We start from the raw sequence: 26,877 nt of genomic DNA on the forward strand, positions 1-26,877 counted from the left end.
CCTTCCAAATCCCTGTAGTCAACAGTAGTACTTACAAAGGATTTTTGCAGGTAGGCCTCTCTGCTGTAAGTGTGGATATTGTTATGCTCTGTTTATATACCTTTTTTTTTTTTTTAACATTTACCGTGCTTTGATCCTGATGCATTGCAGAGCCAAGTTCTACCTGCCAGCTCTTCTTAGTGTATTAAAGCATTCTCTTGCTTCAGTTTCAAATTTGCTGCTGTTTGATTTCATGAAGTGATAGCCTCTTTTTAAGAGTGAAAGTAAATAAAAGCTATACATTATCCTCTTCTTTGTCATGCCTTCTATTAATCAAGAAGGTCAGTCTCTCTCTTTTACCAATGATTTCCAGACATTTCTACCCTTTCTTCTCTATGAACTCTTTTGCTCTTTCTTGGAAAAAGAGGGTTATAACTTGAAGATTATAGCCTAAGTAGGAACCCTCACAGATCTGCACAGTGGATTGGATATTTCCATTATTTTCTATCCTGTCCCCTATGGGTTTGGACTCTGCATTTACTTTTTAGACTTCTCTTTTGGGAGCATATTTCTCTTGAGCTGCTCAACTTTCACTGAGGGTTTCAATTACTGTAGAGTCCAATGAAGTGTTTGAGGAATTTCTTCCGTTGGATTTTAACCTTGTTCATGACAACCAGAAGGATGAAGTTCAGACTGAAGAAAAGAAGAGCAAAAACATCACGTTATTCAGTTAGCCCAGAATTTCACCTTGAATTTTAATCATCTTCATATTACTGTTCATGTAGTTGTTCCTCTGGTATTCCTCATGTTATCTCTAACCTAAGCGTTTGTTATGCATAAATTTTAGTCCTTTCATGCTCACTGTCCCTGTCATTATTAAATATATTAACAAATAGACATAGTTAAAGTCTTTCTGTCACTGTTGTCTCTAGTACTGAACATAGCAGTACATATGAGGTCCTCTTGGAACTGCACAGTGGTCTTTGTCTGTAAGGCCAGTGTGTGCAGCCTCAAAATTGCTCTCTACCTGTTTGCAGCCATATCACATTGCAGTATGTCTAACTTCCTGCTGTAATGCTTCTGGCATCATGCAATCGGTTGTTCATTTGCGTGAGTGTATCCCAAGATAGCTGCTATACCTAGAAAATGGTTCAAGAGGAGACACTTGGACTAGAAGAGCATGCTTCATCAGTGGTCAGATCAGTCCCTCAAAAAACTGCCGTTCAGATGGCCTCAGAATTTTTGGTTTTGTAAGATAACTGCATGCAATCCAGCAAGCGAAATAAGCACAGAATCTATAGTAGCACCTTCTGGAGATCTTCAAAGATGAAAGAGGGCTGATGAAGTGGCCTTCCTGGTCTCACCTGTAGCCTGTCTGGATTAGTGTCTTGTCTCAAAGAGTGGCTGATACCAGGTACTTCAGATGACACAATAAGAAACCTCTTGGTAGATCAGTGTAGTGTAACCTGCAGTTCTTTAAGCCTTCGTCTAGAGCTCTCATAGCCAGCAAATGCTCCTTCTGAAAGATCTAGAGAGATGCCCAAACTATCCTCCAATTTCGCTGTTTTTCTCCCTGTCAATGACATCACTGAAAAAATGCTTTCTTTTGCCAGTTTTGAATTCATTTGTATTCTTCCCTTGTAGTTTTAACAAATATCTCTCTTCTGGTGCTGTGAGATGAGAACGCTTTCCTTATCCATCCCCCTGCCCAAGCCACTGTGTGCATACGCTTATGTCTTACGTCTCCTGCAGTAGTGTTCCCTGTGTTCTCTGTGTGTCTGCAGATGCGTTTTTGGCGGCTGGTAGCTTTCCAGTGCCCGTCGCTGTACCATCTCCCACTCTTGCTGATCTGACGGGAGATGGTGGGGCTCATGCCTTTTCTACTTTGTTCTTCCCCAGTGGATGGGGACACCCCAGCTTTGCGCAGATGCGCAACGCGCGCAGGAGCGGCATGTACGGGAGCCGTCCCGCTCTGCCTCTGCGCCCTCGGAGCAGCAGCTCACCGGGAGGAGGGCAGGGAGGTGACAGGGCCTCACTGGCCTTGAGCCGAGAGAGCTGGTAGGCGAGACGGTGCAGTCAGGGCCGTTCCCTGGTGCACCACCGTCCGAGGGACAGCTCTGTCCTAGCGATGCTAGGAGGCTCCCGAGGTGCACCGGGTGAGGTGACCCTTCTGGGTCTGGCGCCACGGCGGGGCTAAGGGCAGCGGGTGGCAGTGTCCCACGCAATCCCGTGTCCTGCCCTCTCTCCACAGGTTATGCCACTCTTCAGGTTTGCTGGGTGCCTGCCAGTGAAAGAGAAGGGTTGATATTTTGCCCAGACCCTTAGGTCCTGAACCAAAATGGCAGCTGGAGAGCCCCCTCCCGTAGGAGATGCCTTCATCGACCTGCAGCAGGTGAGGCGGGGATCCAGCCGCCACTCGCTGGGCACGCGTCCACGCGCTCCCTCACTCTCCTCTCTCCTCCTGCCTCTCCCTCTCGCGCCTGCCTTCTCCCTTTCTGCCCCGGGCGAGGAAAGCCCGGAGCAGCCCCCGGCACGGCCGCAGCTCTGTCCAATCCTCGGGGCCCCGCGGAGATGCCAGCGGTGCGCTGGCCCTGCGAGGCCTGGCCGCGGCGGAGTGGGAGCCCCAGCAGCTCGCACGGCCGCCGCAGCGCGGCTGGGAACGGGCGAGGGGTGCGAGTGCAATTCGGCTAAAGCCGCCTCGCTCCCGCTTTCCGCCCAGCACAGGCAGATTTGTCACAGTTGGGCCTCTTCCTGTTCCCATGGAAACACAGGAGTCCACAACAGCTCAGCGCTGGCATTTCGGTTATATTGATGGAAAAATTTATCAGCTCGGGAGGCAGAAAGAAGTCACCTAGCGATGCTCTTCTCAGGGCATTGCCACCAGCAAAAGGCAGAGAAGCACCCACAGCTTGAAATGAAGGGAAAACAGGCAGAAAAGCCTAAAGAAAACATGCCAAGGACCAGGGAAACAGGGAGGCCCGAGGAGAGCGGAGGGCAGGTGGGAAGGCACAGGACCACGCGCTGTAGGGGCAGCTCACCAGAGCTGTGGAGCAGCTTTAAAAGCCACCCCGCTGGAGCAGGGAGGCTGTTTCCCAGTATGTGAAGAGGGCGGTAAGAAAAGGGAAAGATCAGACTTTCCAGCAAGGCACAACACTGTTTGCAGGGTACCAAAATCCTGAGGTCTGTAGGAATCCACAGCATTTGACTGTTGTCTGGCGATTTCCGTGCAGGGCAGAGATCACACAGAGAAAGCCTCTCCTGGTGCCGAGGACGATGAGGACTTGGATAAGACTTTGTCAATCAAGAGATTTGGGGACCTGATATTGAGCAAGTCAGCATCAAGCAATCTGGAGAAGCAAAGACGCAGCTACAGTGAGAGAGATTTCGAGTGTATGTAGCTTTGAACCATTGTATCACTCCCACCCTCTCTGCAGCCTTGTCCTGGGAACCCTGCAGATCTCCATGATGTGTTTCTTGCTCCCCCCTTCAGGGTGATCTCAAAGCACTGCATGCATGTAGTTTAGCACCAGTGCCCACAGCCTCTCCTCAGTCTGCTCCCTGCCGTGTACTGGTGTTCCCTGTCCCTGGAGACATAGCTGCTTCTCAGTCTGCCTGACAGAGTAGCTCAGGCCTGGGCCTTGGCTCACCTCCTCACTCAGAGTAGGGGACCTATGCAGCTACTTCCAGAAAGTAAAAATTTCCAGTTTGAAACTGCTTTTCCTCCATATGGCTGCAAAGAAACATCCAAACATGGCTGGAAGCCAGGCTGTCTTCCTCTGTCTGAAGGCAGATGGCTCCAGTCAGATATGCTTGTATATCATTAAATAGCACCCATGAAACTATTGGGCTTATCTGCTCAAAGAAAGCACGCAAAATAAAAATACAGTGTGAATATAAAATACAGTAGCTATTTCACCTGAACTCCTCTGATCAACATGTTTATTCCACTGACTCACCTTCCACAACGGGGGGAACCAGTCTGCACAAAGGCACTTTGGCTGTAAAATGAAGTGTGCCAACAAGAGCCGTTGTAGGTTATTGCTTGGTGTGGATTAGTTATGTTAGCTCATAGAAAGAGCAGTAGAGGCAGGTGCTTCAACTTCTTGTGAAAGGGCAGGAAGAGGTGTCCGCCAGCCAGCAGGCCATCTGTGTGGCAGGCAGGTAGCAATGGTTGGGTGAGTTTTCCTGATCTCTGGCTCTCCACAGTCATACAGCTCATTTTCTAACTTAGCTTTGATTGGATGCAACCTTGGGAATGTTATGTTTCCAAGTACATCACAAGGCTGTTTTCTGCTTGGCTACTCATTTCCAATTGCTATTGTGCAAGCAGGCTGGTTTGTTGGTAAGGTCTATTACTGTAATGCACCCCAGCTGCTGTTTGTTGTGCCATTTCTCCACAGAGGCTACATTCAAATAACACTTTCCACCTGAGCACACAGTCAGCCATGATATAGCTGCTAAGTGATAACAGCTTTGCCACTGGTGACACATTTGAATACCTGTCTTGTGCTGGAAGGACTTACCTGCTCAGCAGCTCTGCTTGTGTGCACAGGTGTGCAAGTTGGCTTGGGTTACGCAGAGGATCTGCTTGAGCACACGTGGCAGAAGCTTCTTTGAAAATTTGACTGCAGATTTTTACTGATTTTGTTTTCTTAATCATCAGTTATTTTCCTAGGGATGGAAGTGGACCTTAAACAGTACTTATGAAAGAGTCTTTTCTTTGTCAGAATCAAGCTTGTTTTTCTCTAAGCTTCTGATGTATCCCTGTTATCTAGAACTATGTCATATCTGGTTATTGGAAGTTTTATGCAGTTCGTATTCATAAAGCTGGGGGATCTGGTTAGGTTGTTAGACTTTGAAAGATATTTTGTGAGCCCTTAAAGGTAAACTCTCTCTGGGTTTATAAATATTTTCTGTTCCATTCCAAGCCAGGAGTTATTAATATTCAGATTCTTCCATCTCAGTTCACAATCCAAATTGCTTGTATCCTTTGTATCAAGTTCATTGAAAGTGTAATCGAACACCTAGAACGCACTGAACAGCAGAACAGAAGTTTAGCAATAACCTTTCCTACAGGCAGGCAGTACAAGGAAGGGAACAAGGAAAGAGAGCAGGGGCTGGATACACAGAAGGTGCAAGAGGACAGGGAGGAACAAGAGGGTGGCACAAAGCCTTTTGCATAAGGGAGGGGTGTATTCTCCACACTTCCAGGCCACCTCTGTGGCAGATGTCATCAGTTGCCGTGAGGAGAGCTAAGTGCTGAGGAGTGGTGCTTCCCTTTTATGTGCCAGATCAGCCATTTATCACCATTGTACTTCCCTGCAACTGGCAGCCCAAGGCTTAGGCATCCTTCTGATCCGAAGTGCAGATGCATCTCTCATGCTTTGAATTCATTTGCCTTAGATATGATCAGTCTGGAAGGGAAAGACAGGCTGTGTCCTCACCAGTGTCTTAGTGCTGTAGAAGGAGCAACATGCCTTTGTGTTACCAAAAAGCCTAGTTATCTACAACAGTTCGGTCTGTACAATTGGGGCCTTCCTTACTTCTTGTTATGTTAGAAATTCGGGTCATTGATTTGACTCAAAAAACTAAATAACTCTTCAGAAGAAAGGTATGCTTGTAAAGAGCCCAAAGTCTTCCCATTTTGCAGACATTTGACCATTCCCAATCCCTTCTTTTCCTGCCACAAGCCTTTCCTGCAGAACCAAGGGGGTGTGTGAAATATTCCTGCTGCTCCCAAGGGGGGAAACAAGGGAGAAAAGACTTGAGAAACCAAAGGAAAGGAAACCTGACACCAGAACAATGAACCTGCCTGGCTCTCCCAGGGAGGAGGTTACAGCTCCCATTGAAAATGTCCTTTGAAGGTAGTTTTCAGTATAAACAGATTTTGCTGCCATGTCACAGGAAAGCTGGGAAGGAACCAAATCAAAACAGACTGGAAACAATTCCTCAGGAAGAGCTGCTGTGCAAAGCCCCCTTGCAAAGTGGCTGGTGCCCCCATGATTTCGGCTGCTCTGGGTGCAACCCCAGAATCCATGTGTCCTGCAGACCTTCCATGGGAGGCTTTGTGCCTGCAGATAGACCTACATGGTGCATTATCATTGTTTCTCAGTGACGGCGCAGAAGTGCCATTAATTTCTTCTCACTGTGTATTCCCTCAACATCCAGGTCAAGCCTATATGAATTTCTCTAGGTAGATTAGTTGAATCAAAAGTCCTCCTGCCCTGTTTTTTAGCCTGGTTTTTAAAAGAGAACCTCCTAATTGAACCTGCATTTCAGATGCTGGTAGGCACAGTCCTTCCCAGTACCTGGGACATGGGCTCGCATTGCATCTGCACAGTCGTCGTGTAGGTAGGCAGGAGGGCCTTTTCATCAAAGCCTGTGGATGAAATAGGGCACATTCAACTCAAAGAACTAAAGAGCATTTTGGGAGAAAGAAGTGTTTGTAAAGAGCCCAAACTTCTCTTCCTGTTTGAGAATGTAAGAAATGTTTCCCCATGCTTAAGAAGGGAATGGTGTCTGTGGCAGCTCACTGCAGCTTTGCACAGCCCTGCGAATGGTTTTCTTCAGTGCTAGGAGAGTCATGCTTTCACCAGAGTGGTGAAGGAATGTTGGGGTGCTTTGGCACTGCATGAGGGCTGTTTCCCTAGCTGCTTCAGGCGGGATGCAGCCTGCCACATCACTGAAAGAGCTTTGCTATGTCCCTGCGGGCTGGTGGCTCTCCTTGCCCTTCCTGGCCCTTGATCTCCAGACCAGGCTGTTTCCTGGAGGGGCGCCTGGCAGGTTCCTCCCAGCCTCTTCCTGCCCCTGACTCTCTTTTTCTCTCTCAGTCCACCGCCAAACCTCGCACCACATCCATCACCCCCTTTCCACTCATCTCCCTTCTGCCCTCAAGTTCCAAAAGAGGCCCCCGAGCACTAGCAGGAGGAAAAAAAGGAGAAGAAAAAAGAAGAAAACTTCGGTGCCCCCCTCAGAGGTCACCCCCACCATCCAGGAAGTAGACGAGGAGGGGGGAGAGGAGGAGGAAGAAGAGGAGGAGGAGGAAGAAGGAGAGTCTGAGGCAGAGGAGGCTGAAGAGAAAGAGGTCTCGGCAGAGTCTGAGAGTGAAGCTCGTGGGAAGAACACATCCCCTAAGCTGGAGCACCCAGTCAAACCAAAGGCAAGGCCAGGGCATCCCTGCCTGGGTGGGTCTTGCAATCTAGAGGGATATGGAGGGATAATCGATACGGTGAGAGAGCTGGGAAGCATGACCAAGGCAACCTGCTACTTGGGGGAAAGAGTTTGGAGGGGACAACTTGGAGGTTCAAGAGCTGAGGAACATTGTGAGAAGACTGGTTTTGTGCCTTCCCCACAGAGACAGGCACTGGAAGATAGATAAGCCATTGCCCAGAATGGGTGCTGGGAAGAGTCAGCGTGACCATTCCTGGGGTTTAGGGGACACAGGGAGATGAGTGTGGCTGTTCTCACGGTGTACGGGATATGAGGAAATTTAATGTGGCCAGCCGTGGGATGGAGGGGACATGAGGGTGGATGTGTGCACTAGTCCCAAGGTATGGGGATCACGGGGACTGTGGGGGGCATGGGGAGGGTCTGTGTGTCAAGGGTTGGGACCAAGGCTGCCCTGCCTGGCTCTTGCTGTCAGGACTGTCCTCCATGCAGTTCACCATCGGCAGCGATGAGGAGGAGTCTGGCAGCACTGCAGCCCCTGCACAGTTCCATGTGGAGGAGGAGTGTGGCGTCCTGTCCCCCATGCCACGCTTTGCTGACCTGCTGCAGGACAAGGGCTCTGCCTCCCTCCACAGGTAGGAGAGCAAGCGCTGAACTGCCTGCCGCTCTCCCTGGTTTGGGGTCCCTCACAGACCCTGCACCTGGGTGTGGCACAGGGAGATGTGGGGCTTTGCCCAGCCTGAACTCAGCTGCTGAGCTAGGGGATCCATGGTGCGCAGTGAGAGAGCTGCCAATGATGTTGTTGCTCTCCAACTGGGACAGCCATTCCCTGGGACTACTGCAGCCTTCTTGATTCTGAGTGTGCAGGTTTGGGGATGCTGGGCTGTACATGTAGAGAGCCCTTCTTCCTAGCTGACCTGAGTCTGGGAAGCCCCAGGAAGCTCAGTTAGGTCAGGGGACTATGAGGCTGTTGAATTGATGAGCCCCCATACTGATCACAAGTCAGTCCTGCTCTGCAGGGAGGAGAGGAGCAGCGCAGTGAGTTACAGGGCAACTTTTAGGCATTGGGATAGGTGACTCCTGGCTGTGCTCCTCAAGGACTTGTTTGTCAGACCAAGGGACTTCAGCCTCAAGAGAGACCAGTGTGGCTTTTCATCTCCCTGCTTACCCTGTCTGCTACCATTAGTGTCTTCATTGGTTCCTACAGTGCCCCTGGGCCTCGGGAACGCCTGTCTCGTGGGTGGGAGAAGCGCAAGCCTTGGGGCCAGGTGGTGAGTGGGCAACGGGTGACCTACGACTTGAAGGAGAGAATGTGCATTGGCAGCATGACCACGTTGGAGAGCGCAGCATACCAGCGCGTCCCCACTGATGAGGCCGAGGCCCAAATGCTAGCATCCGCTGACTTGGACGGCATGAAAAGTGAGTCTGTGGTTTGTGACACTGCCTGTGTTGTTTGTATGCCTGTTCCTTGCATCTCCCTTCTCTGCCCCCCTCTCCAGCAGCTCCAGACATGGTCTGCAACCTCCCCTGAGGACATGATCCTCATCTCCCTGTCCCGCAGCCCCTACTCTTCTAGCCCCTGCTCTTCTTTCTGTCAGCTTTGCTACAATCCAGAGTGCTACTCCCCAGGTTTCCGGCACCTCCCCTGACACCCACCTGTGGGCACTGGCCCTTCTCCACCCACCCCATGGCCCTCTCCGTTTCACGGCTCTGTGTGTTTCCCTGAGACCTAGCTCTCTCCTTTCCTGACACACTTTCCTAGCAATCAGCCCTGTGTGTGCCACGCCAGCACTGGCATCACAGAAACCTGATGTAAGGTGCCTCTTGTCTCCTCTCCTCTCCTCTCGGAGAGGCAGCTGCCCCTGCCGAAGTGCCTCTGAGAGGGACTGCCCCTGTGCACGGCGTGAGGGCAGACAGAAGAGACGTCATGGAAATGCACGCTCCGGGCCTGAGGACATGGAGAATTCAATAGGTTGCTTTGCAGGCTGGAGAGGGAGGGAGACTCTGGAGGGAAGTGAAGGAGAGAAGCAGTGCTGCCTGCAGAGCTGGGCTATCCCTGGACCACAGCAGCACATCCGTGGGTGTCCGACAAGAGATCCCACTGCAAAGCAAGGATTGTGCTCCCAGAAAGCAAGTGAGGCAGCCACCCACGGAAGCAGCCCCAGGTGGAGCCGTTCTTTCCAGGACCTCATCGGTCACCAAGGGCTGCTGCAGCTGGCACCTTCATGCCCTGCCGTGACAGGGGGAGCGAGGTACCAGGGCTGGCCCCGGAGCTCCAGTGAAGCCTTTGAGGGCTGCACCCTGGGGCAGCTTGCTTTCTGCACTCCAGCCTGGCTACCCCAGCCCCTCCACTGAAGGTGAGTGGCTTATGGTGCCTGACCCCTGACCTTCACAAGGACAAAATGACCACCCTTCGAGATGGAGAGGAGGCAGCGAAGGATTCAGAAGCAGGCAGCAGCCCAGAGGTAGCAATAAGCACCTGCATTCGCAACTCGGTTGGCTATGAAGACTTTGATGAATTTGCCTTCAATTTTGAAGATTATGATTTATGGGAGGCCATCAGAAACCATCTGGGCTACCCAGGCGGGGAGTCCACCTGTAAGTACCGGAACAGTGACCCCACGGTTGTAGCTGTAGATCAGAGCCCCAAGCTAATGTTCTTATCTCCTACCTTGTGTTTGCTGTCTGCTACCCTCTCTGTGTCAGGTATGTGCTCCCAGTTTAGAGGATATATGTTCAGCTTCTACCCAAATGCCCCATTCTATGCAGCCCTGTGCCTGGGGGTGTTAAAGCAGGTGTCTGGTGTCTGTGAGTCTGTGCAGCGTTTTTGTACAGATCTGGCTTGTGATGTTGAGATGCTGTGAGGATCCCTGTGTGTGTCTTACTTGAGCAGTTCTGGAGGCAGCTGCAGCATGTTGTTTGTGTTTATGAGGATGTGGCCCATGCTGTGGCCGTGGGCAAAGCAGCTGCTCCAAGGCATATATATGAACAGAAAAATTTCCCCTTCCATCTTTGGCACAAGGTGACAGTGTGCAGTTGCTCTCTGTTTGCTGGAATTCGAGCCGGGCTGTGGATCTGACAGCAGCAGCAGTGGGTATCAAGTTCTCAGCTCTGCATTGTAGACTAACACCAGAAGGAAAAAATAAACTAGCCCTTATGTCTGCAGGAATGAGTGTGTCTGTGGAATAGCTAATGGCAGGCTGGCTGGGGTGTGTGGAGAGGGGAAAAGAAGAAGGCAGTGAGAGTGGAAAAAGCAAGGAAGGAGAGAATAAAAGTCCTGAGAGCAAAGAGCATCTTTCTCTTCTCCACATCTCTTTCCTTATCTGTGCACCCCTCGCAGAAAAAGAGGTCTCTGAGCCATGCCAATGATTGCATAGAAATCAGAGCCTCACTCCCACCTCATACAACCTGTGTTTTCTCAGCAGGTGATGGCAAGTCACAGTTAAAATGTGGCTTTGTGTGTCACCTTGGGAGTGACACTGTTCATATTCATTGCTCTGTGGCAGTTGCCCAAATATCCTCATCAGGATCATGTTCTCATTTTCTAAGGCATTGTACAAATGCACACAGGAGGGTGACGTGGCCCCAGAACTAGCCTGCTTACAGGCTTTGCATGCGAGAGTAGAGAGGCAGTGTGCTTGCAACATGTTCTCAGGAGGTCTTCGTTCATTTTCTGGCTCTGCCACAGTTTCCCTGTGTGATCTTAAGCAAAATATTTAACTTGCCATGTCTCCCAGTCTCAGCATAATGTTCCCTCTCTCAGCTGGTCCATCTGTATAAGCTGTGCAGCCTTTGGGTAAGGGCTGTCTATGTGCTTGCACAGGGTCCAGCAAGCAGGGGTTTCTTCCTCATTGGGTCTGCTAGTTTTTAGTGTAAAGTCATAGACAAAATAATATAAGCAAATTTTGAAATACAAACCTGGAACAAAGTCGTCCCTATCAGTTGCTAGGGATAAGCAACCTGTGCACTGAAAGTGTGAGAGATTGCCCCAAGTTCATCCAGAGAAAGGACAGCTAATCTGGGAAGGGAAAAGGGGCAGACTGCTTCTAAGGCTTGTGTTGTATAACACTTAGAAAGTAGGGAAATTTCACTTGCCAGCAGTTAACTCATTCATTGATTTCAGCCACCTACAGCATTAGCTGTAGTAATGGGATGCACTCTACAGTCAACTCTTAATTATTTCTGAACAGTATAGCCACACTATGGATTAATCCTGCGGAGATATGGCAGAGAGAGGGATGGCAGAGATGACTGAGTCAGTTCTGTGCAGAGCTTACTCACATCCAGCCGGTGTTACTTGCTCAACTGCAGACATAGCAGTACCTTTTCCACAGCTAGCTCAGATCCAGAAGGAATTTAACAGCTTTTGTGCAGAATGGGGCCCTTATTGGACTTGAGTTTGTGTCTTCATACTGTCTTTTAGTGCTAGGAGCATGGGAGTGCTCTGCAGAGACACTTGGATGGCAGCAGGAATGTGCTGGGATCCCTCTTAGCTTGAGCTTGGCACTAGCCAGGCCAAACTTGAGTTCTACACTGAGCCATTTAGGGGTGCATCCGCAATATCTACGTTATTCAGGATTTTCACTGCCAGTGCATGCTGCCATCTGAATGATAGAAACATGGGTGATAGCAGCTCTTCAGTCTTGTCATTTCTGTCTTTGGTTCCTCAGTGTTAGAATGCATGCTTTACCTGGCATGGCCTAGTGCGTGTGCAAACAGCACCTAAGAAAGCTGTTGTGATCCCACTTGCTGAACTGTATTTGCTGCTTCTCCTGTTACCCTGTGAACCCTGTCACAGAGCTCAGTCTCAGAACCAGGTTTTCTTGGAGGCAAACATACCCAGCCCTGCCCTGGTCTGCGGTAGTACCTGATGGGAGCCAGCTCGTGATGGGAGCATTGAGGCACACACGGTGGTTGTTGAACGTGTGGAGCAAGTGGACTCTTACAGTCTGGCCTAGCTGCAGCTTTACAAGGCCCTTCCATTCTGGTGTTAAAAGCAGGATGTGATTCCAGCCCCCCCCCCCTTTTTTTTTATTTGGGAGCATCTTTCTGCCTGGTCGCACTCCCTGCTTCCCAGCAGTGTGAAGATCCTAGACCAGGTTGTCATGCCCATGGCAAACTTGTCCCTGATACCTGGGGTTTCAGTACCCTGACAGGACTGCCAGCATGCCTGTTGTCACACACTGCTGAGGTGCAGGGCAGGTTGTGGGTTTGTTCTTTCTGTGATGCTGGTCGTTGAGAGGCATCACATTTTTGCAGCTCCTCTAGAGTCTTTCTTATCCTCCTATTCTCAAAAATACTGGTATATTCTAGAAGCGAAAGGCTGGGCACAGTCTCATCCTCACAATACAAACTTGTGTCTGTGTCTGCACATGAACAGTCCTCCTGTGCCCTCCGCACTTATATAGTCCTGCCTCTGCTCTCGCATTCACATGCTCTCCTACACTTCTGCGCACACTTGGCTGTACAGTTAAAGTGCACATCCCACATGCACTAACATATGTTGGGGTCAGTGACGTTTGCATATTTATATACACCCACACACATACTGTCCCACTCCAGTTAAAACTGGGAAAGCTATGACAGAGCAATAGCTTTTTTTCAGAAGCCAACATAGGGTCTTGTCTTATTATATGTTGATTAGCGTTCAGTTCAGTCTAATTTTAAATATTCCAAGTGACAGGACTTCAGTCTCGTCATCCTAGAGGTGATGCTCTAGCTTACCATTTGGGTGATACAAGGCAGCAAGGCCTTGCTAGCAAGTGAGGCCAGGCTAGCAAGTTGTTATATTCTCTAGCACTACCGATGCCACAGCTCTGATGCCTCTTTCTGGACTTTCTGTTTGTGGACAGAGGGCAATGAAAGGTGGTGGGGAGAGCTAAAGCATGAATTGAAGGGAATAACCCACTGGGTTGGACTGATGAGCACTGGCACTCTGAGGGAAGATTTTAACCAGTGCTTTGGGGAAAGCTAAGTGGTATTCTTTATTGATACTGGGCCTTTGGAAAGTTCTGCCTGGCAGATTTGAGATGGATGAAGAAAAGGTTGGTCAGCCAGATCTGAGCTGACAAAAGCCAATGTGGAAAGAAAATCTGCAGGAGACTGTGGGAGATGCTATTTGTGAGAGTGAAGTACTGGTTTTTTTATAGGGGAGCCATCCTACTCCATAGACTGTACTCAGACTGTCACTATCTCATGCTCTGCTACTGGGGAGCAGTAGAGAGGAGGTACAGCAAGAGGTCCTTGGCTGATTCATTTCACCTTGGGGAGATGGGCTTTAAGCAAGGAGGACAGAACTATTCCCTGGGCATATCAGCCTTGGTCTCGGTCCAAGATCCTGTCCTCAGCAGGGACTCTGGACTTACGGTGCACACTTGATCTTGACTTTCATTTAGGGGAAGCACTAGTTTGACAGGGTCACTGGCAGCCTCTCTGGAGGTGCCTAGAACACCTCAGCTGGGCTCTACATGGGATTCTGAAAGCCTGTGGTCTCTTCCAAAGTTAAGCCCATGTGCCCACTCTGCTCTACTCAGTTCTGTCCGCCTGCTGGCATTTCAGCAGCCCCTAGCACCACCAAGGGAGAGCAGCAGAGGGGATCACTCCTTTCTTCTGTTGGGTTCTGGAGGTGTGTATTCACCAGGTCTCGGAGCCTACAGCGCTCCAGTTCCTGCCCCTCTCAGTGAACATAGAAGTCACTGGAGACACCCACAGGAAACTCTGCTCCTTTCATTCTATAGGTCCTCCAGCCGTTCAGTTGCTCAGGCTGAACACCTGTGTGTGCGTGCTTCCTAGGGCTGTCACTGAAGAGCACTGCGTGGCAGATGGGCATTGCCACCAGGGAGACTAGCCAGGACTCTGGGTGAGTCATGCAGTCTTACTGGGCAGAATGAGGTGCTCTAGTCTGTCCCAGCAGGGACACAGTGCGAGTGAATCCTGGGCACATGGGAGAATCAAAAGTTGCTGAAATGGGAGCAAAACTGCCAGATATCAAGATCATCATTTTGGCAACCTATTTATTTTATGCACAACTCCACAGTGATTGTGATAAAGAGACTGCAGTACACATGGGAATAGTGAAATCCATCCAAAAGTCTGAGGAAGATGCCATACATGTGCACAGCTCCCTGAATACCATCAGCCAAGTGCTCATAACAGTGGGCAGTTATTGGTTCCTATTGACGTTGCAGCACGGTAAGTGGAGCAGGGAGGAGTCCAGATGTCAGCAGGACACATTTCAGCAGGGCAGCCAATGGGGGAATATTCCCCAAGGCTTAGTATTGATTTATTTTATATTTAATTTAGCGACCCAGATTACCATGTACCAAGACCATGGTATGCCTGGCTTGATGCAAGGCTGTGTCTTCCCATGCCAAAGGTGCATTAAAATGTTCCTGCAACATCAGGGGAGTACTTGGCCTTCAGGCCTGGTGCTTTTCACTACTTTTCACACCTAAGAGCTACAGGTCTCCAGATCTACCTGAGGGAGCCCACCCTTCACTGCCTCTGGGTAGTGTTTGGGGGAACTAGGCTCTCTCCATGGCAGGCCATTGCCCAGGTACCATTTCTCTGACACTGTGAATGTGGCTGGCATGGTAGTGGCCAGGTTTCGGTTGGTGCTGGCTAGCTCTGTCAGTTTGTTGATAGGTCTGTAATGCAGCCTCAACAACCTCTATATTCAGGAGGCTTTGATACAGCCAAACTCTGTAATGCAGATTTTTCAGAGGTCATTACAGCAGCAATGAGGATCATCTAGAAACAGCAAGAGCTGTAGTTAACCATGCAGCCTCCACATCAGCCCCTGGGTCTGCACTGTTATTCTACTGTCTTACCACACAATTAAATAAAATGACCATTGATATTTCTCTGTGTCTCCCAGAGCAGCAGCTAAATATCCTTCCCTTTCACTTCCCTTTATGGTCACTGAGCACCAGGCCTTCCTCCAGTGGGAGAAATTAGCCCCAATGTTTCCCTGAGCAGTCTGGGTGCAGAGCTGTGCAGACAAGGCTCCAGGTTGCTTTCTGCTGAGGGGGGTGTGGGGAGGGTTTATGAACCTCTTATTCAGATACTGAAAATAAAAGCTTTTTGAAATGATGCTCCAGTGTATGCACAGCATGGAAAGGATGCTTCTTAATGGAATTAGCTCTCAGATGTCAGGAATAGCTGAAGGTAGGAAGGTGAGCCCAGAAGGGTCTTCCAAAGTTTGGAGGAAGATGGTAAGTGATCCATCTGTCAGGGCCATGCTAGCGTAAGCCGGTGAGAGGAGCGTAGACTTGGATGTGTTTTCTTGTCTGTCATCGTGTTTCTATTTAGACACTGATGGTCTTTTCCTCTTTCCTATGTCTTCAGGCCACCGTTTTGAAGATAACCCTGGAGTGAGGCGGCATCTGATGAAGAAACCGTCTCGTAGCCAGACCACCAGGACAAGTAGAAAGTTAGCAGCAACCCCGTCCGTCAAGAAAAAGAAGAAGAAGAAGAAGTTAGATAGGAAACCTCATGAGGTACCTATGTGCTGTCTTCCTATACTTGTTCAAAAGCCATAAATCAGGATTAGGAACAGTCACTTTATAAAATGATAAATGTGGGTTCAATAGAATGAATTCTTTACATCACCTTGGAGGTGACATTTTCAAGCTCTTATCCATTATCAGGAGGACTAAACATGTACTTTTCCAGTAAAAGCTGGGATTTCTCTGAAATCACAAAGCTTAGAGAAGAGCCTTAGAGAAGACAAAAATATCACAGAAATGATGGTGCTGTTATGGAAATTGGCAGCATAGTAATGTCACCGTCTCTGGTAAGAAAGTTTGTATGGGACATTTTGAGGGGGAACTTTCCTGTTCTAGCCAAAAAGCAGGCAGAAGGCAAAATTGTCACAGTTTGGTCAAGAGCATTGCGTCATTCTCTGTCCTTGGCCCACATGTCTGACTTGGGGCTTTCTTGGGGCTCCATGCAGTGATGGAAGCTCCTGCCATGCTGCTAGCAGTATTTATCCTGTCTGTTTCCCTTCACCAAACCTCTCATTAGCTAGGACAATTTTGCTCAGGCAGTGCTTTAGACCAGACGTCACCTGAAGAACAAGCCTGTGGCCTTCCACATAGTGGTTGCATAGCTGTATGCACTGGGGGAAGTCTCATGTCCTCTCCCAAATTCCTGCTAGGTATTTGTGGAGCTGAATGAGCTGGTGGTGGATAAGAACCAGGAGATGCACTGGAGGGAGACGGCCCGCTGGATCAAGTTTGAGGAGGATGTGGAGGAGGACACAGCGAGGTGGGGGAAACCCCACGTGGCTTCTCTGTCCTTCCGTAGCTTGTTGGAGCTCAGGAAAACAATCGCTCATGGTGAGTCAGGAACTGCTTTGTGCCATGGGCCCTGATTTGTGTCTTAGTCTGGGATAGGTTTTCCTGGACAGTTTCTGTCTTTGTTTGGCCCTTCTCTAGAAACTCTCCAACAATGTGTATGTCCAGGCTCTCTGCAGGTCCTGCAGAGGCAGAATATCCTGCAACTTTTTTGCCATGGTAATGGAGTAATATGACAATGTCCTTGCTGGTTCTTTGCTCTGTTTTGCTGCTGTCTAGCACATCATGGCTGCGACACTCAATTTTGCCTTGGCCAGCAGGCCTTGGACTCATCAGGAGATCTTTTATGTGAAAAGGCAAGCCCAGTTAGGTGGGAGAGTGAAAGGAGACAGAGGTACTAGAGCTAGCAGTACTTCCTGAGTTGGATGATTCCCAGAAATGAGCCTTCTCCCCAGAGAGCATAGAGAGACCACCTTGGAGTCAGAGCCTGGAGTCAGAGCCTGTGAGGATAAGGTAGGTTGCTGACAGCACACTCCTGGCCCACACTCCTGAAACAGCCTGATTCACCAAGCCTCGGAAGTGATACATGTGCAGCAAGAGTGAGCATTTGGGCAGCAGACCTGTTTGCAGGCTAGCCAACTGCACAGGTACATCCCACTGAGTGGGATGTGTTGCTGTTTGCGTTTATGCAATTCTTGTGTTATTTTACTGAAAAGTGCTCATATGTGATAGGGTGGCAAGTTTGTCTGAAAGCTCTCAGCCTGTCAAGACAGGAATTTGCAGGCTCTCTTGGGACAACAGTTAGAACACATGGACTTGAGGCATTTTTCAGCTGAGAGTGTCTGAATCAGTACTCTTTGCAACGAGTGTACCTGGCTATTAGGCTATAGAGTATTCTGGGATGGAGCCATACTTATTCCTGTGGAAACTGGGCTACAGTGCAGAAGGAATCACAAGATTTATGGCTCCGGAAAGAGAGAATAAGCTGTCTGCCATGGATGGTGCTCTGCAAAGTGCAGTCCTGGTTCTGGGCCTATTCCTAGGCGTCCTTATGCCCTGGAGCCAAGAGCACACCTCAGAGCCTGGCTCCCAGCATCCCTAGAAACACACAACTCTCTGGAGAGTGCAGATCAAAACTACCCTAGAGAGTCTGCCCAGGGAAGGGTTCCCCCAGCAGCTGGACAAGCCCTGTCCTCTGTGTGGGTACTGGTGCTGGCTGCAGAGGGGAGCAAAGACTGGGAGGTGCAGGGAGGGAGCCTGCAACTTGCAGGGCCTTTTCTGGATGGCTGCATCCCCAGAGTGTCTGCATGTGGGTGGGGAGTGCTGCACACTGGAAGCAAGGCTCTTCCCCTCTTGCTGGCAGGTGCTGTCCTCCTTGACCTGGAGCAGACCACGCTGCCCGGCATCGCTCACCTCATGGTGGAGACCATGGTCATCTCTGACCAGATCAGAGCGGAGGACCGAGCCAATGTGCTGCGTGCTCTTCTGCTCAAGCACAGGTAGATGAGATATGGCCAAAGGGTGCAAGTCATTTGGGGGTTATCTGATAGCCCTAGACAGTAAAGAAAGTTGGCAAAAAACAGGCTGTACTCCAAATGGTGAGATCACTGCAAGGAGAGTGATGGGGCAAGAGACTCAGGCAGGTGATGGGAAAGGGCAGGGAGGCTAGCAAGAGCAGGACAACGAGGACCTTGAGGGGGGAGATGAGGACTGAGCTCTATGGTGCTGGGTAGAGAGAGGCTGGTGAGGAATGGGCCTGGGGAGAGATACTGGCATGGCTAGGTGAGGGTGCCAGGGATATGAGGGGCTGTCTGTCAGGTGGAGACACAAGGAGATGACCTTGCGAGGTAAGGGGAAGATGACTGGAGCTGAGCTCAGTGACAGTGGCTACCCAGCAGGACATGCAGGGCCCTCACAGCTGCTGCTCTCTCTCTCAGTCACCCAAATGATGAGAAGGAGGGGTTCTTCCCGAGGAACCACTCCAGCTCCAGCATGAACTCCATCGTGGGGAACCACCATCACAACCACGCCACAGACACCTGTGTGCCTCTCATGGGGGAGGAGCGCATTGAGATGGCTGACCCCAAGGCTCATGAAACCGAATGCAAAGAGGTAAGGACAACATGAGGGGTTACCACTCCCTTTTTCCACATCACTCCCACCCAGGGGCAGCCTTTAGCCTCCGCTAGTGCACACTGACCCTTTAGCCCCACATCTGCCCCCCCCCCCCCAAACAAGAGGCCTCATTCTTGCAAGGGCTGAGCTCTTCTGGGCCTCCTGGAGCACTGGAAATCAGGTCACTACATTATGATTTTGGGACCTAATTTTAGCCTCACATTGTATTTAAAAGGTCTGCTTTAGCGTGCAATGGCAACAACAGCTCCAGTGTTTGCAGATGACCTTTGCTATGCAGATAGCTTGCTAGCAAAGCAAGGAACTGGGTGTCAGGCAAGTCCCAGGCACAGATATGCCAGTGGGGTGCACATCTGGAGACACAGGGACTCCTTAGTCTTTCATATTCTTCTCCAGCAGAAAAACCTGCATCTCCATAACTCTGAGGGACACCGCAAATATCTGAAACTGATGGAGAAGATTCCTGAAGATGCAGAGGCCACAGTGGTCCTCGTGGGTAAGAGACAGCATGTGGACCTCCCTCAGCACCCAAAAGAGGTCAGTTCAGACCATGGTCCTGGCCTGGCTTTGTGTGTGCTCTCCATCCTGAGGTATATTTGGACATGTAGCACACATTCCCAAAGTTTAAGTGGGGAACGAGCCCTGTACGTCTTCTACTTTGTCAGTAGCGCATTTTTTATTTGTCTGTAGTAAATGTAGGGATGCTTGGGCAGGTATTTCCTCAAATTAACAAATACTGAACATGAGAAGGTTGCAGGGAATTGTGGCCCAGCTTAATGGAGAAAGTCTGGTCATGCTCACCAAAACTTCCCATTTTGCAGAGTATAAGCAGGTAAGTGGCACCCAAGGGACCAGTTCCCAAGCACTGGCAGCGACCATTGCTGCCCTTAGTCTGGCCAGCCTGCGCACGCCAGGCTGCTGTACTGACTTTTGGGCTTCTCTGCCCCTAGCTAGTTTTGGCTGTTTGGCTATGTGTGCCAAGAAGCTCTGAGTTTATGGAAGCAGGGCCCAGCTGCTGGCAAGGCGTTGGGCATCAGCCATAGCTGATGGAAGTATTTCTCCATATGAACAAGGCCTGTGGGCCAGTGGTCTCAAGCACTGGAGGATTTGATGCCTTCTAACCATGAGAAGAGTAGTCCTCTTCAGCGCTTTGCTGGCATTAAACTCTGAGCAAACCTATCTACTGTGCAAGCAAAGTAAATGTCATCACCCATCTAACAGAAAGGAAAATTCAGGCAAAGAGGCTCGACAGCGTAGCCAAACTGATACTTAACCATGATGAGGCCAGATCAGCTTCATAAACACACTTTGAATATTCAGATAACTAACCACTGGCCGTTTCTGAGAATAGGCTGTATTTTGGGATGTCTTGTACATTTTGGCTGTGTCTTGGACCTAATGATCAAATGGTCTGAATTTGCTAGTCTAATACAGAGCACAGCTCTTTGCTGGACACAGATGGTAGAAAGATTAGTAATAATGCCAGAGAAATAGAAGTATTCAATAAATATTTCTGCTCAATATGGGAAGGAAGCGGATGGTGTGCCTGAGGATGCGGGAGTGCTTCCCAATCTGTTAGGAACTGAGGAGGCTGCAAAACATTCATGAGACTTGGACACTGCAAAACAAACTACATAATTTGCACCTATGAATCTTTAGAGAACTGGCTCATTTGCGTCTGAAAAAAGTCTGAGAATTCAGGGAAAATACAAGAGGAATAGTAGAAGGTTAACAGTGTCAGTGCTCAAGAAGGGAAGTACAGTGATCCAGTACTTACAGGTTGCTTAGAGTGACATCCTTCCTGGGCAAAATAATGGCAAATCTAATATGGAATTCAGTTAATAAAGAGCTAAAGGATAGGAATGTAATTATTGCCAAGCAGCAAGGTTTATGGGAAATAGGTCATGTCAAACAAAACTGATTTCATTCTTTGATGAGATTAGAAGTTTGTTTGATAAAAGTAACTGCCTATGTGTAAGAGACTTCCTTTCTTAAGGCTTAGTAGAAAACAACATTCTGATTTAAAATTAGGCCCTTACAAAATAAGTAGAGCCCATGTGTAAGAGATTAAGAATGGGCTAACCGGGAGAGCTAAAGAAAGCAGCATTGCTGGGAAATGATCAATGAGTAGGGGACTTTGAGCTGTTCTTAATGCGAAGCTTGATGCTATACTGATGGTCTGGAGACAAGTACAGGACTGCAAGGCTCTTGGGAACCTCCTTAATCACTCAGGCTCCAATGTTAAAGGCAGCCCAATATAGTTCGTCTCAGTGATTAACTCCATTCAAACATTGCCTCCTGGTAGGTTGTGTGCAGTTCCTGGAGCAGCCAACTATGGCTTTCGTCCGACTAAATGAGGCCGTCTTCCTGGAATCTGTCTTGGAGGTCCCAATTCCTGTCAGATTCATCTTTGTGCTGCTGGGACCAAGCCAGGCCAACATGGATTACCATGAAATTGGCCGGTCAATCTCCACCCTCATGTCAGACAAGGTGAGGAGCTGACCGGCAGTAATGCAAAGGCAGGCAGGTGAGCTTTGGTAGTTCCTCAGAAGTTAGTCTTGAGATGAGAGTGCTGGAGAGAGACTGCGTGAAGTGCCAGGTGGGACAGAAAGGCATAGGCAGCTAGAATTTTTAAGAGCAATCTGGCTAGACCAAGGCAGGATGCTCAGATAAAAAAACAAATGACTAGGACAAGCAACTTGTCAGGGACAAAGAGTCCAAGAGATGTATGTAAGAGCAGGAGCAAAGGGCTTCCCCAAGGAGAAAAGTTATGTTCAGCTTACAAGGATTGTGCCTTTATGAAGTAAGGCTGAAAGGTGTCCATGACCATGAAATACCCAGGCCATGTTGATGAAAAGATTCAGCAATGCTCAGGGACAGTTTCTCAGGAATTTTGCTGAAGCTTTCTAGCTGAGTCCCTTCACTGCCGTGTCCATGCAGAGGAGCACATTTGTGCAGGAGCAGAGATGGGGAAGCAGAAAGGTTTTATGTGAAGGGCATACACTGCTCAGTCCCTCATCTGGCTAGATGGCAGGAAAGCAAAATTCATTATCCTGACAAGGAATCAGACAAAGAAAAGACAGTCTGAGTATCTGCTGCATACATCCAGGATGAAAGGGAATCAGAGGTTCCACAGAATCCTGACTGCAGCCATGTAACTATTAACCAAGTGACAAACCTGCTTGCCCTGGCACTAGGACAGAACTTTCCCTGAACTGGGCACTAAAAAATCTGTATAAAGCAGGTGAGTTGTGGGCATCAAGGGCTCCCAGCCAAAAGATTCCTCCCCAGGAGTTGCTCAGCTGTTGCAGTACATATTAAGCCAGAGAATGTGAGGTGCTGTATTCCAGCTTCATTGCTTCATTTGTGAGCTGATCTCGCTCATCTTGGCCTCTGCTGTTCTGTTGCTAGAACAGGGGAGTTAGCTATCCTAGCCCAGGCTGTAGCAAGGTTGCACAGTGGCTGGCGCCATGAAGAGGGTATGGTATCACTTACGGTTTGAAGCTGTGGCTCCAGGGAGTCTGTGTACTGTAGAGATCTTAGCTGTCCCCTACCTGCTTTATAGGCTGTTCACTTGTTTGCCTTCCTCCAGCCCTTTCACTGCAGGCACCCTTAGGATGCAATGCAGCAGTTCTGCCCATTTGCCAGCCACCTCCCATACCATCTAGAGTAGTGCTGTCCCCTTGTAGTCTTCTTGGAGTCCTTCCTTGTCATCTTAACTCTGCTGCCAGGATTATCTCCCCTTTTCTGCCTGGCGTTCCCTTGCAAGGCTTCCCTCATGCTGTAGATTCCTCTTTTCCCTCTTTCATGTTTCACCTCTTTATGCCTAAGTCTCTCAAGAGCCTCTTCCACTGCCTGCTCATATGTCTCATGCCCTGGTTCTTGCACTTTCACTGTAGTGCTTTAGATCTCCCCAGCTTCTTCGCTCAATGACAGATTCTTCTGGGCAAAAGGCTCAAGACCAGACTGGGAGGACATCAGCCTGACAGAGAAGTCCTGACGTCCTTTGTCTCTGTGGTCTGGTGTGGCTAGTGGCACAGACTGGGCGAACACAGTATCTAACCTAGAGAAGGAGAGACACTAGCTAGCTGGGAAGCATAGATCTGATTTTGTTAGATAGAGAGGTCCTGTGAGGGGAACCCCGTGGTCCGGTAGAGTGTGCTGTTGGCAGATAGGCTGAGGTAGTGCCATCTTGGGCAGGAGCAATAGGGCCAAGAGGAGAAAAGCAGGAGCAACAGGGTCACTGGAAAGAATGGGTAGGGAAGAGAGGAGGGAAGTGGGATTAGGTGGGTCACTGTATAGAGGGACAAGAAGGAGGGATCCAGAAGTGTAGGTCACAGAATGCCAGTGGAGGGGCTGGTGGTGGCTGGGGGAGTGTGGAATCAATGTGGTCACAGCAGGCACTGTGTTTCCAGACAGCAGACAGCTGGGTACAGTCTTGGTCTGAGCCTTCCCCCTCTCTCTCCTCTCTTTCCCTGTCCCCCTCAGCACTTCCATGAGGCTGCATACATGGCAGATGACCGTCAAGACCTCCTCAATGCTATCAATGAGTTCCTGGACTGCAGCATTGTCATCCCCCCATCGGAGGTGGAGGGGAAAGACTTGCTCAAATCCATTGCCACCTTCCAGAAGTTGCTGCTGAGGAAGAGGAAGGAGAGGGAGCAAAAGTCCATGAAGGAGGGGGCTGTCCAGGAAGCCAAAGGTCTCTCCACTCACATTTGGGCAAATGAGTTTGTGCCTAGTGGCTTGCCTGCCCTGGTGGGTCTTCCCCTCACAAAGCCTGGCAGAGGGGTGAGCAGGTTTTGGCTCCTGTAGTCAGCAGCATTTGGGCCCTTGGGGAGGCAGGACAGACCCTGTGGGCTGCCCTGGCAGATGGGCAGGAGTGGGAGACAGTCAAGTGTGCAGATGTGGGGGCCAGCCAGATTAGTGCCACTGAAGAGAGGTATCCATGGGTGTACAGAGGAGAGGGGCAACCCTGCCTTCTCTTACTCAAGCCCTGCTTTCTATGCACTTCCAGAGCTGTGTGAAGTGAAAGCTGAGGAAGAAGAAGAGGAAGCTGAGGACGACCCTTTGAAAAGGACCGGAATATTTTTTGGAGGTCTGGTTCGGGACATAAAGCGCAGGTACCCCAAATACCTCAGTGACATCAGAGACGCCTTGCACAGCCAGTGTCTCGCAGCCGTTCTCTTCATCTACTTTGCTGCTCTCTCTCCTGCCATCACCTTCGGGGGACTCCTAGGTAATGGGCCTGCTTTCTGGTCTGCTCTTTGCACCCTGGCTGTGTCTGTGTAATCCTGTGCTGGGGTGGGCTTTGGTGCTGCTTGCTCAGGCAGAGCGGCAGTGGCACGCATCAGTGGCTCTCTCATCACCTGCCTGCAGCTTGGCCTCTCCAGCCTCGGTTCACAGCTCCTCTCCGAGTGCTCTCCAGGCAGTCAGTGCTGTTCCAGACAGAGGAGTCCTGGGCTGAGTCCTGGGCTGAACCTTGGGAGCCTTCTCAGCCAGGTTCCCCATGCTTCCCCTGTGTTCCCTGCCCAGCATAGGGGACCGGTGACTGATGGGACAAAGATTTACCTCCCCTTTGTGGGGCTATATCTACAGACTGCCTGCCGGTGGGGAAGGATGCCTATGTCCAGGCTTTAACACTCACACCTTGTTTTCTTCCCAGGAGAGAAAACAGAGGGTCTCATGGGAGTTTCCGAGCTCATAATCTCCACCTCGGTTTTAGGGATCCTCTTCTCCCTGCTTGGAGCTCAGCCGCTCCTGGTCATTGGCTTCTCAGGGCCCTTGCTGGTGTTTGAAGAAGCTTTTTACAAGGTACTTGTGAACAGTGTGCCATGCTCTGCATCCACTTGCACTACCACTCCACTGGAGACAGCTACCTGTGTTTCTTGGGTCTTCAAAGTAACCATGTTGTTGCACACTCCCTGGGCCTGCCAGGCTGGCCTGAGTGCGACTGGGCTGACCCTTGCTGGGTCACAGTTTAGGGACTGCTGGCTCCTGTTGCTGGCTGCTGTGGATTGACCCTGTTGAGGTTTGACAGGGATCTTTTCACTGCTTCCTCTCTCAGCCCTGTGCCACAGCTCTGTGCTACAGCCATCCTGACACAATGAGTATTTGTTTCTGCAGCCTAAGATACTACTCCACAATCCTTTTTTTGTTGTTTCTTGAGGCTTCCTTGGGCAACAGCTTCACAAGCGTTATCTATACCAGGTTTCTTTGTATGGGAACCCAACAACCTTCAATGTATCACTCATTTGGGATGGCCCATGCCCATTACTCTCACCTGGCAGGGTGAGCCCAAGGGTGCATGCAGAGGCATCTTAGCCAGCCAGGTTGGATGTGTTTCTTTTTCAAGCAGCATAATCTCTGCACTGTAAAAAGCACCCTTTTTTCTCCTTAAACCCAAGCATAGTGTGTCTAATCCTTCTCACTTTTTCTAGCTGCTGGCATCTCTGGCTTTTTAAAATGTATTTTTTCTTACAGCTGGATTTTCAGCTTGAGGTGTCAATATTTTGGTGCTTGTGATGCCATTGCACTATGGGGGGTTCCTTGCTCTCCTGTGACCTTACTTCTCAGTGACTGTTGTTTACTTTGTCCAGTCATCATGTACTGAGTGTATCTCTGCCCTCTATGAGGGGCACTATCTGTGGTCATCTGTCTAGTAAGGCTGTGAAAGAAGGGATGTGAAGGGGTATGTTCATGGTTTGTTGCTTTCCTCCACAGAGACAACTGTCCTTGTACCTAGTTACAGTACAGTAGTAGCTGTTAGGGTAGCTTTTGTGCACCAGGACACAGCAGGCTGCTCAGGCTCTCTCGTGGGGGGACAGGCTTGTGCTCTGGAGTGAATGAAGCAGTGGAGAGCTGTGTTTGACTAATGAGACCTCCATAAAGGTGGGACAAAGAGCATAATTCATGAGGTGGCTTGAGCAGTGAGTGAGGTAGGTACTGTACAAAGCCTGGAAAAGAGACAGACCTGATTGGTATGAGCAAGTGATGTTAGTGCAAAGTCTGTAACTTTATCTGTGATTCCAGTCCTGAATTCAATGTCTCTGTGCTGGGTGCCTGCAGAGATGTAAATGCCTTTTTCCAGGAGACTCTGAGGTCTCAGTGCAGAGGAGATGAGGAAGGAAACCACAGGAGCCATGAGTAACCCTTTCCCTTTTCCATTTCAGTTCTGCCAGACACAAGGCATTGAGTACCTGACAGGCAGAGTGTGGATTGGTTTATGGCTCATTGTCTTCATCTTCATTATCGTGGCAGCTGAGGGAAGCTTCTTGGTGCGCTACATCTCGCCCTTCACCCAGGAGATCTTTGCTTTCCTTATTTCCCTCATCTTCATCTATGAGACCTTCTACAAACTGTACAAGGTGAACCTTACTCTGGGAGATGGACTGCCATGTCTCTTGGTCTCCCAGGAACCTGCTGCTTTAGCATACAGGAGGCAGGCAAACAGGGCCAGCGTAGCCACAGCTTTTCTAGGTGTTCTGCAAGCCAATTCTTTGCTAGCCTCTCACATGCCAAGCCAGCTGGCCCCTCTGCCACCACAGAGGTTGGCAGGATAATCCCTAACATCCATCTTCCCTTCTCTTACTGCAGGAGGCATTGAAGAGGGGCCACTTTTCTCTCCCCAGCCTTGTCTAGCTGGGTAGGTTGCAAGATTAGGTGACGGATGCTGGGATGGTCTGTGCCCACCATCTACTGCCCTCACCTCTCTGCAGAGCAGGACACCTTCCATGTCCCCCTGCCCCCAGTAGTGACAGTACCCCATGCCACTCTGTGCTGTGACAGTGTCACTGCTTCTTTCACCTATCCAGGTATTTGCAGAACATCCTCTGCTGAAGTTTTACCCACCGAATGTACAGAGCAGCCTGAATACCAGCATGCTCTCCACAGATGCGATGTCACTGGGAATCAGGATGCAGCCCAATACAGCTCTCCTTTCCCTCATCCTCATGCTGGGCACCTTCTTCATTGCTTTCTTTATGCGCAAGTTCAAGAACAGCCGTTTCTTAGGAGGAAAGGTAAGAGGTTTAGGGGACCCAGATATTAAGAATCCTGTACGCCAGGCAAATATTGCTGTTTGCTACAGAATTTGATTCACCAGAGTATTTGTTTGTTATCAGTTTGAATGAACCTGAACCTAGAGCTGTGTCCCTTTCATATCTTAGCCAGCCCTGTATCATCTCAGCTGCACCTTGAAGCATTGCTTTACTCTATGAGATGCTGATACCATGAGGGAAGAAGGTCTCTCTCCAGAGAAACACCATCAATCCCTTAAATGCCATGCAGAAGGGGTGGGTAA

At 49.7% G+C, this 26,877-nt stretch overlaps 1 protein-coding gene across 1 annotated transcript in view; it reads left to right on the forward strand.

Annotated features, from left to right (window-relative positions):
* Nucleotides 1–26,877, forward strand: part of SLC4A3 (solute carrier family 4 member 3) — a 37,530-nt gene that overhangs the window by 3,728 nt on the left and 6,925 nt on the right. The window contains exons 2-17 of the mRNA XM_062578268.1: nucleotides 2,231–2,371; nucleotides 3,210–3,369; nucleotides 6,810–7,138; nucleotides 7,639–7,781; nucleotides 8,354–8,565; nucleotides 15,493–15,644; nucleotides 16,304–16,484; nucleotides 17,806–17,941; nucleotides 18,380–18,554; nucleotides 18,972–19,071; nucleotides 20,881–21,065; nucleotides 23,064–23,277; nucleotides 23,593–23,814; nucleotides 24,241–24,389; nucleotides 25,748–25,942; nucleotides 26,390–26,596. Coding sequence (XP_062434252.1) covers nucleotides 2,318–2,371; nucleotides 3,210–3,369; nucleotides 6,810–7,138; nucleotides 7,639–7,781; nucleotides 8,354–8,565; nucleotides 15,493–15,644; nucleotides 16,304–16,484; nucleotides 17,806–17,941; nucleotides 18,380–18,554; nucleotides 18,972–19,071; nucleotides 20,881–21,065; nucleotides 23,064–23,277; nucleotides 23,593–23,814; nucleotides 24,241–24,389; nucleotides 25,748–25,942; nucleotides 26,390–26,596 — 2,814 coding nt within the window. The 5' untranslated portion in view covers nucleotides 2,231–2,317. The remainder of the gene's footprint in view (nucleotides 1–2,230; nucleotides 2,372–3,209; nucleotides 3,370–6,809; nucleotides 7,139–7,638; nucleotides 7,782–8,353; nucleotides 8,566–15,492; nucleotides 15,645–16,303; nucleotides 16,485–17,805; nucleotides 17,942–18,379; nucleotides 18,555–18,971; nucleotides 19,072–20,880; nucleotides 21,066–23,063; nucleotides 23,278–23,592; nucleotides 23,815–24,240; nucleotides 24,390–25,747; nucleotides 25,943–26,389; nucleotides 26,597–26,877) is intronic.

Source organism: Rhea pennata, chromosome 6 (genome assembly GCF_028389875.1).
Source record: "Rhea pennata isolate bPtePen1 chromosome 6, bPtePen1.pri, whole genome shotgun sequence".
NCBI lineage: Eukaryota > Metazoa > Chordata > Aves > Rheiformes > Rheidae > Rhea > Rhea pennata.